At 35.1% G+C, this 10,321-nt stretch overlaps 1 protein-coding gene across 1 annotated transcript; it reads left to right on the top strand.

The window, feature by feature from the left end:
• The first annotated feature begins 737 nt into the window (after positions 1-737).
• On the top strand, positions 738-1,370 carry LOC138877874 (uncharacterized). Its single transcript, XM_070157520.1, has 2 exons — positions 738-866; positions 1,023-1,370. Exons 1-2 carry the CDS (start codon positions 738-740, stop codon positions 1,368-1,370), a joined length of 477 nt encoding a protein of 158 aa, XP_070013621.1.
• Positions 1,371-10,321: the final 8,951 nt, after the last annotated feature.

Genomic DNA, 10,321 nt, shown 5'->3' with positions numbered 1-10,321 from the left:
TTTTGTGCCTCTCTTAGTTAAATAAAATAATGAAACTCATATTGGTTACTTCAATGTTTGTTTTATTATAATTTCTTTTGACAATAGTGTTTTTGTAACTTGATCTTGTTATAAATATATTATATTATGGATGTTCATTTACTACTCCGTTGTAAATAATCTTCCTGAAGAAGCTTATCCATATGGGACTCCACTGTAAATATGTTTATCCATTTAGTACTCTATTGGAAATAAGCTTCCTGAAGAAGCTTATCACTTCGGTACCCGGTTATGGATAAACATTAACCTAATAGAAGATTATCCATACCGGGTATAATAAGCTTATCCATTCAGTACTCCGTTATGGATAAATATTGCTCTCAGTAGAAGATTATCCATATCTGGTATGGTAGCAGCTTACACAGCAGCTTGCAGTAGCAGCTTACACAGCAGCTTGCACAACAGCTTCCTTTCTTCTATAAATAGAAGAGGTTTCAGTTCATTATGTACATCAGTTTGAATTCGAATAATATATCAGTTTCTCTCTATACTTGTCTTTACTTTACAATCTTTATTTAATAACACGTTATCAGCACGAGACTCTGCCATCTCGAGCAAATATTTTGAAAGTATCTGAGGTAAGAACTTTCTTTTCCTAAATAATGTCAACTCTTTCTAAACTTGAATTTGTAGCCCTGGATATATAGGGCAAAAGCTACATGTCTTGGGTGCTTGATGCTGAAATGCATCTTGATGCGATGGGTCTGACAGACACCATCAAGGACAAAAATCAGGCATCAAACCAAGATCGTGCCAAAGCAATGATATTCCTATGCCATCACCTTGGTGAGGGCCTAAAAATGGAATATCTTACTGTTAAAGATCCAGTCATACTATGGAATAATTTGAAAGATAGATATGACCACCTGAAGATGGTCGTTCTTCCACAGGCACGATATGATTGGACTCATCTAAGGTTACAAGATTTTAAATCTATCAGTGAGTATAATTCTGCTATGTTTAGAATTATTTCCCAATTGAAGTTATGTGGTGATAATATTACTGATCATGATATGTTGGAGAAAACTTTCATCACTTTTCATGCATCGAATATGCTCCTGCAGCAGCAATATCGAGAAATGGGATTTAAAAAGTATTCTGAACTTATCTCACATCTTCTTATAGCCGAGCAACATAATGAGCTATTAGTGAAAAATCATGAAAGCCGACCTACTGGTTCTTGTCCATTCCTTGAAGTGAATGAGACGAACTTCCACCAGGCTAAACGTGGAAAAGGTCGTGGCCCCAGTCGTGGTCATGGTCTTGGTCTGGAAAGAAACTCTAATCATGGTAATAATAATGCACCAAATAACACTCCTCACCACCAGTAGTGGAAAAGGAAGGAACAAAAGCATGAAGCGGTGCAAGCACCAAATGCAGAAAATGCATGCTATAGATGTGGAGAAAAAGGGCACTGGCCACGTACATGTCGTACGCCAAAGCACCTGGTTGAGCTTTATCAAGCCTCGCTAAAGAAGACAGAGAAAAATGTTGAAGCAAATTTTATTTCTGAAGATAATTTAGACTTCATGCATTTGGATGTAACTGATTACCTTGCACTCCCAGAAGGAGAAACAAGTCATGTAATCGGTGGTGAATCTGTAGAAATGTAAATATTTTAATTTTTGTTATTTGTAATAGATAGTATGGTTATGTAATTGTTGTACATAAAGAAAAATTATGATTTGATAATGATGTTTACTATAATATATCTTGTTTATGTCATTTTGAAGAATATGGATAACATTATTAGATCAACTTAAACTCTAGCAGAGTTTGCAAGAAATATACAACCACAAGAAGTGGTTATATTTCGTATATCTCATTGTAATTATATTTTGTTAACTACCAGAAGTGGTATATGCCTATGATCACCAGAAGTGATAATTTAGGCTTTCTATGGTTACAATTGAAGATAAGCTACATAAATATTCTCTATATTAAATGCACGCCTCGATTTGCTCCTGAAGTAGTAAATATTTTAAAAGAGGTTGAGGCATCACAATTTGATGTGATTAATGCGCATTCAGATAATTATGTTCGATTTCCTGAAGGATGAGAACTTTTGATAATATTAATCCATTCCCTGAAGTGAATGTGACAATACTAATAAGTCGGGTAAATATGAACGCGCTCTTGATGTGAATACATTACAATTCACCTCCAGAAGAGTTAATATAATTGAGAGAATATATACTCAATATTTTGTATTTTAAATTTGCTCCTGAAGAAGTAACACAATTGAAATTGCCTCCTGAAGTGGAAAAATATTATGAAGAGGAGTTTTCGTGTGCTTAAACAATTGTTTTAACATTGTTTATTTGATTGTGATTTTCTCTCATGACACCAGCAGTGTCTGAGCAATATTTGATAGTACAAAATGTATCAACAACTCCTGAAGAGCTAAATGTTTGCCTAAAGAATACATGACACCAGTAGTGCCAGATAAATATTAGATTGTGGATAATAAATGAAGGCTCTCGAAGAGCTTATATACAAATATGTCATTCATATTATATGATTATGGTCAAAACATATGTTGTAGTAAACCTGAAGTTTACTAATACAAATGGCTATCATATTGAGACTACAAATGATTGGAAGATTGATAATCTTCATGTTTTCACAATCATAGGGGTAAAATAATATGTATGTGAGAAGCTACCCGCCTTATTCTTTAATTTGTGCTATATCATGTATCACAGTAAACCAGAAGTTTACTAAAGCAAAAGTTTATGCCATAGTAAACCAGAAGTTTACTAAGAGATAACACATGACATGATAAACTTGAAGTTTTCATTTGCCATTTTTAAATGAGCTATTTGAGAATTCAGATAAGCATATACTAAAGAACTAGAAGATTCTTCAGGAATTCTCATGTGTTGCTTGTTCTCATAATGAATTGATTATACCAGCTAAAGTTGGGACTAAGACCCCTGATTCTGAAATATATAAAAGGTGAATATGGGCCCGTTCACCTATCATGTGAACCACTTATAGGTGCATATATGAGATGGTTACATGTGTAATTATTGTCAACCTGCAGTTTGGCATTTGGAATTGCTTTTCTCGATTAAGAGCATAATTTTCAGATTATGAAATCAAGACAGTTCATCTTGATAATGCTGGTTTATATCTAAGCTGGTTTAGCATTGAATACCTCCTATTAATGGCTAAACCATTGCTTATAAGAACAAAGCTTCATGTGTTGGTCTAATATTTTCTAAATTGCATATAGCAACACTTGTATGCATCAGATCAACAATATATGATAAGTCCTCCCTTCACAATTGGTTTAGGATCAGAAACCAAATATTTTTACTATCTTTTGTTGCGTGGTATATGATTAATTTCTCTACCATAATACACAAAGATATGTTTCCCAAAGATGATTGGGGATATATGTTAGTTTTTCTAACATTTGGGGGATGGAATAAACAGTTGAAAAATATGCTATATGAATCGAATTATCATGATCCTCACTTAGAAGATAATTCAAGTCGAATGCCAGAAGCATTTGCTGATCCAAAATTAAATATCATATTTCAGCTGCAAATGCTCCTATTAAAATTAAAGTCCCTAAAGGATAAAGTTTATTGTACGCATGAAGAGTGGTAGACCAATCGGTATCAAAGGTAACAATCCTTGAAAAATAGTAGGATCTAATGATCAAAATGAGGAGGAAATAAGCTCTAGAAGAGCCCACGACATAACATTTCATGAAACTCCCGAAAAAGTTCAGGTACCTGAAAATAAAGAAAGTGATGAGATCTCCACAAGTTATGTCGCTTCGGAACTGACACAAAATGATCGTCGACGATATATTTAATACAATATAGTGCACAATATTGTAAAAGATTGTGAGGATCGGACTAGCAGTCCAGACACTTGAAGATGTCATACCATTTAGATACAAGTCTTAACCTATATGACTTATTTGGCTAAATCTATATGAAGATCCTTGAAGGATTGAAAATGCCCGAAGCATATAATTCAAAGTCTTGAGAAATGTACTCGATCAAATTATAAAGATCTTTGTACGGTTTAAAGCAATCTGTGCGCGTGTGGTATAATCGCCTCAGTAAATATTTGCTGAAAGAAAGTTACATAAATTATGTTATTTGTCCATGTATTTTTATAAAGAAAATGTCATCAAAATTTGTTACACTTGCTATTTATGTTGGTGACATATATCTCAGTGCAATTGGTGCACTAATGTATCTTGCTAATGCTACAAGGCCTGACATAGCATTTTCTGTTAATTTACTAGCAAGATATAGTTCTTCTCCTACACGGAGACATTGGAACGGGATTAAGCATATATTGCGATATTTAAAGGGAACTCTTGATATGGGTTTGTTTTATGCTAACAAAGATAGTGCAGACCTTGTTGGTTATGCAGATGCAGGTTATTTATCTGATCCCCATAAAGCTCGATCTCAAACCGGCTACGTATTTACATATGGAGGTACTATCATATCATGGCGCTCCACAAAGCAATCTATTGTTGCTACTTCTTCAAATCACGCTGAGATAATAGCTATTCATGAAGCAAGTAGGGAATGCGTATGGTTGAGATCAATAATTCATTTTATTCGAGAAAAATGTGGTTTGAAATGTGAGAAAAGACCCACAATTTTATACGAAGACAATGCTGCATGCATAGCCCAATTGAAGGGAGGATTTATAAAAGGAGATAGAACGAAGCACATTTCACCAAAATTATTCTACACACACGATCTTCAGAAAAGTGGTGACATTGATGTGCAACAAATCCGTTCAAGTGATAATCCAGCAGATTTATTCACTAAATCTTTGCCAACTTCAACTTTTGAGAAGATGGTATACAAGATTGGAATGCGGAGACTCAAATATTTGAAACAAGGTTTTCATCAGGGGGAGTAAAATACGCAATGCACTCTTTTTCCCTTACTAAGGTTTTTTCCCATGGGGTTTTCCTTATAAGGTTTTTAATGAGGCACCTAACAATGCGTATTACTAAATATGTGTACTCTTTTTCCTTCACTAGAATTTTTTTCCCACGTAGTTTTTCCTAGTGAGGTTTTAATGTGACACATTATCTTTTAATGAACATCCAAGGGGGAGTGTTATAAATATATTATATTATGGATGTTCATTTAGTACTCCACTGTAAATAATCTTCCTGAAGAAGCTTATCCATATGGGACTCCACCGTAAATATGTTTATCCATTTAGTACTCTATTGGAAATAAGCTTCCTGAAGAAGCTTATCACTTCGGTACCCGGTTATGGATAAACATTACCCTAGGTAGAAAATTATCCATACCGGGTATAATAAGCTTATCCATTCAGTACTTCGTTATGGATAAATATTGCTCTCAGTAGAAGATTATCCATATCTGGTATAGTAGCAGCTTACACAGCAGCTTGCAGTAGCAGCTTACACAGCAGCTTGCAGTAGCAGCTTACACAAAAACTTCCTTTCTTCTATAAATAGAAGAGATTTCAGTTCATTATGTATATCAGTTTGAATTCGAATAATATATCAGTTTCTCTCTATACTTGTCTTTACTTTACAGTCTTTATTTTATAACAGATCTAGCCTTGATTCTTTTTTTCTCTTTTTCGTTAGTTCTGTTTTCTCTATTATTTGTCATTTTATTTTATTGTTTAAACGTGTTGTTAATTGGGTATATGATTTCAAGTGTCACCAAGTTTTGAAATTGAAAATAGGATTTCCACATTTTAAGCTTATTAGAAGCAATAATGTATTCAAGTTGGCCATGAGATTTAGGCTTGGTTTAATAAAAAGAAGAAGTCATAGGAAAGATTGAATAATGGAATGGTACTAGTAGTAACTTTAAGAGTAAATTTGGACTTTAAGTGTTGGGTTCTATTTGATGTTACTTTGTAATTTGGCAACAGAACGACTCAAGTTGTTCTCTAGCCATCATTGTATATGATGTGTGGACTTTAAGAAGTTATTGGGACAAATAATAAAAGTTTGCCAGACCCGTCATAATTTAATTCATAAACTAACACATCTTTCCATAATTAATCCACCTTGCTCCTTTCACAATAAATTCCATAATTCTAGATTTGAACAAATAATTGCAAACCTTAGGAAAATAATTCTCTTGAATATTCGTAGTTTGCTTTAGGGTTGATTTAGACTAGTATGGTGATTATATATACGTTCGCGTAACATAATTGCGAATTTAATTCTAAAAAGTAACTCGAGGGATGCTTTCGCTCAACTTCAACCAAGATTTTCTTAATAAAATAAACAAAGCGTTATTAATTGTGGACACGTTTGCGTGACATGATTTTTGACGCGCCAAAAGAAAAGAGTATAGGTACGCGTAACTCAATTCTTTAATTACGAATAAATCAAGTGATTAAAAGCGGTAAAATGACAAATGCACATAGATCCTAACAATGAGTAGTTAAACAATTTAAGCCAAGTAATAATCACTAAGCGACCGTGCTAGAACCACGGAACCCGGAAATGCCTAACACCTTCTCCCGGGTTAACAGAATTCCTTATCTAGAATTTCTGGTTCGCAGACTTCAAAAAGGAAAGTCAAAATTTCCTCGATTTGAGATTTAAAATAAACCGGTGACTTGGGACACCATAAATTATTCGAAGTGACGACTCTGATTAAATTAAATAATTCCATTTCGATTTATGTCACTTCAATTGGAAAAACTCCTTTATATCCCCTCACGGTAGTAAAAAGGAGGTGTGGCAGCTCTGGCGACTCAGATGAGGACAAGAACCCAAAACTTCTGGTTCAGGGTTCAAGAATTCGAGCTTGTTAATGCGATTTTTATTTGGCTTTATTGTTGATATTACTGTATTTTCTGGACTTACTGTGCTAATTGTCATTTACCGCTTTGATATTACTTGTAATGCATCTAAATGTCTTCTTACGCCACCCCTCTGAGTCTTCTGAAAATGGTTCACATGTTCGCGTGGCCCGCTGTTTCTATAGAAATTATACCAAATAGATCGAGGCTGGGCCGGCAACAAGGTCGGGTAGACTTTAGTGCTCCCGTTACATTGCCCCTCTTTGGCCCCAATTGTCCGCTCGGGTAGCCCAGGTCTAGACCATAAACCCTAGGTTTTAAACCTAGAATAACGCAACCTCATGTCGGATCTCTAGTAGGAACGATTATTTGCATCACGTGCATTTGACTTTGGGGACTCAACACAGAGGTTAGGTCCGTCTAGGACAGGTGTACCCAAAATAAAGACCATCCTGATGCATCTTACGTGCTATGTGATATTTATTTATTTCGGCTTGCATGTTGACCAGTTAGGAAAAGGGAATAAAGAAAAAAAACAAGAGTGAGGTAGGAGAGAGAATTTACCCGGTTTTTATAAATCTCGGTATTTGCAAATATCCCGAAACTTTGCCGAATTTTGAAAAAAAAGAGAAAAAGAAAAGAGGAAAATGTATTTCAAAAGAGTGAGTCAAATATCACGTTTTTGTATCAAAACTGACCGAACTATGCGGGTCTGATTCTCACCAGATTTGAGATACGTAGGCAAACTTCATCGGTTCCGGGCCCAATTTTTTAAAAAAATCCAAAAAAAATATTTTCTTTTAATTCTTCCTTAGAAGCATTTCCTTAGAAAATTCAAAAAAAATAATAAATTTTTAAACTCAAAAAAAAAATAGTTTCCTTCTTTCTCAAGTCTTTCATACGAAAAAAGAAATAGAAAGAAAAATCAATAAAGGATTCAAAATCCAAAATACGGGTTCCTTCATTTTGAAGTATTTTTCCCCAAAAAAAACAGAAACAAAGATTCAAAAAAAAATTCTTTTCTTCTTTAGAAGTCTTTCCTTTGTAAATGTTCATAAAAAAATTGAGAAAATAAAAGTCCAAAAATATTTTTGCTTTTCTTTAAAAGTACACTTAGAAATGCGAGATGTTTTCTTAACAGTCCTTCTTTCGAAAATTCACAAGTCAAAACAAAAATCCAAAAAAAGGAATATTCTTTTCTCTCTTTCAAAGTCTTTCTTTCGTAAAAGTTTAAAAAAAAATAATTTCGAAAAAATTGAAGTCCAAAATATTTTCGCTTTTCTTTATAAGTGCTTTTGTAAATAAATAAAAACTCAGAAATCCAAAGCATTTTTTATTGAAAGTCCCTCTTTCGAAAATTCAGAGGCAACATCTAAAATCCAAAAAATATTTTCATTCTTCTTTAGAAAAAGATAAAACAATTGAAAATTCAAACAAAAAATATTTTTCTTTTACTTTTGAAAATTCCAATTAAAAGAAAAGGAATTTTTAGAAGTCTCTTTTTTTCAAAAATAAAAGAAAAATCCAATAAATATTTCATTTATTCCTTTAAAGCATTTTTTTTAGAAAACTCCAAAAGAAATAAAGAAAATCATCCAAAAAAATCAAAAATCAAAAATGTTTTTTTTCCCTTAAAGCTTTCATGATCTTAGTTTTATAAAAAGTAAAAAAAAGAGTTAGTTTATTTACTCTATTTTTCGATCTTCCCAAACTACGCAAGATTTGATTCATGCGGCGTCATGATACGTAGGCAATTCCCATCAGATTCGATCACAGCCATAAATAAATTGAGTGAAAAATAAAAAAAGAATAAAATTTTGAGTGAAAAAGAAAGAAAAAGTGAAAAAGAGAGCGACAAAAAATAAAAGAGTGAAAAACCAAAAAAAAAAAGAAAAAGAAAAAGAAAAGAGAGTGCCAAAAAATAAAAAAGCGGCAAAAATGAAATGGAAAAAATCAAGAGTAATTAAAGAGAGGCAGAAATGAAGAAAAGAGGTACAGAGTGTAAAGATCTAGTTAAGGCCGGGATGAAACATGCAATTGTTCAGACAGACGGTAGAAGCGCTTAACTGTTAGGTGCATTGCATCCCAACGCGCGATTTCCTATATGTTAATTGTTTCAAAACTAACAAGGTTGTTGGATGTGCAAAAAACTAGGTTTTGGTGGTTGGTTTTACTGGTAGTCTAGCCTCCCCTCCTTAACAAGATCCAAAGGCACAGATGTCCTCCGCAAGCAATCTACCAATCATCGGTCCTGAGGATAGCCCGACATCGGTTATTCTGCGGCTAAAATCAGCAGCTGCTGAAGAGAATAAGATGTTGCGTCTCCGCATATTGGAAATGTGGGACGCTGCAATCCCTGGGCTCCCTGAGTTGATCCCCAGGTCAGGTGATGTTACCAACGCCCCTGTGCCCAACCCGCTCATTCCATGTGGGCACCCTCCAATGCTGTCCAATGTTCCTGGCATTCCTTCTATGGTTCGCCCCCAAGCGCCAGTTTTCCCGGTGTCCACAACGTCAGTCAAAAATAACATATGTGGCCTCGTACCCCTTCACTCAACCTACGCAATATGATCTCTCGGGGGAGCGAGAAAAGGTTATTTAAAAATCTCGAGCAAGAGGAAATGACTCGGAAGATGAAGATCCTGGAACAAAGCCTGAAAAACATGCAAGGTCTGAGTGGCCAAAAAAGTATCTCATACTCTGACCTTTGTATGTTTCCCCATGTCCACTTGCCAGTTGGCTTCAAGATGCCAAAATTTGAAGAGTACGACGGGCATGGAGACCCGGTCGCTTACCTGAAATGATATTGTAACCAGTTGAGAGGCATTGATGGAAAAGAGGAGCTACTAATGGCCTATTTTGGGGAAAGCCTCACCAAAATTGCTTCTGAGTGGTATACAGATCAAGAAATTACTTATTGGCGTGTATGGGATGATATGGCTCGCGATTTTGTCCGCCAGTTCCAATATAATGTGGACATCGCTCCCGAAAGAAACTCCTTGTCCAATTTGAAAAAGAAAATCGTGGAAAGCTTCCGCGAATATGCTGTCAAATGGCGTGAGCAAGATACCAGGGTAAAGCCTTCAATGGACGAAACTAAAATGGTCGCGGTTTTTTTGCAAGCCCAAGAGGCTGACTACTTCTAGAACATGATTTCTGTTATGGGTAAGCCATTCGCTGAGGCTATCAAAATTGGGGAAATAGTTGAAAAAATGGGCCGAATCTTGAGTCATGCTACTTTTAAAACCACATCACTAGATGTTCAAAATGGTTCGGAGGGTTTGATGAACATAAATGGGAGTTAGGAGGGAGCCATGATGGTTTCAAGCTCGAGGGGGGCCCGCAGGTCATTCAGCAAGTCATATGTGCCTCTTATGGTCCCACCACACTATTATCCCCTTCAAGGTGATGCTTATGTCGTGGCACCGCGTCACTATGCGGGGATGAGCACGCAATCTTACACGCAACCATAACATCATATACAAAACCG

Source organism: Nicotiana sylvestris, chromosome 9 (assembly GCF_000393655.2).
Source record: "Nicotiana sylvestris chromosome 9, ASM39365v2, whole genome shotgun sequence".
Lineage (NCBI taxonomy): Eukaryota > Viridiplantae > Streptophyta > Magnoliopsida > Solanales > Solanaceae > Nicotiana > Nicotiana sylvestris.
Note: the sequence above shows the minus strand (reverse complement) of the source record. Positions and strands in the feature narration are given on the sequence as shown.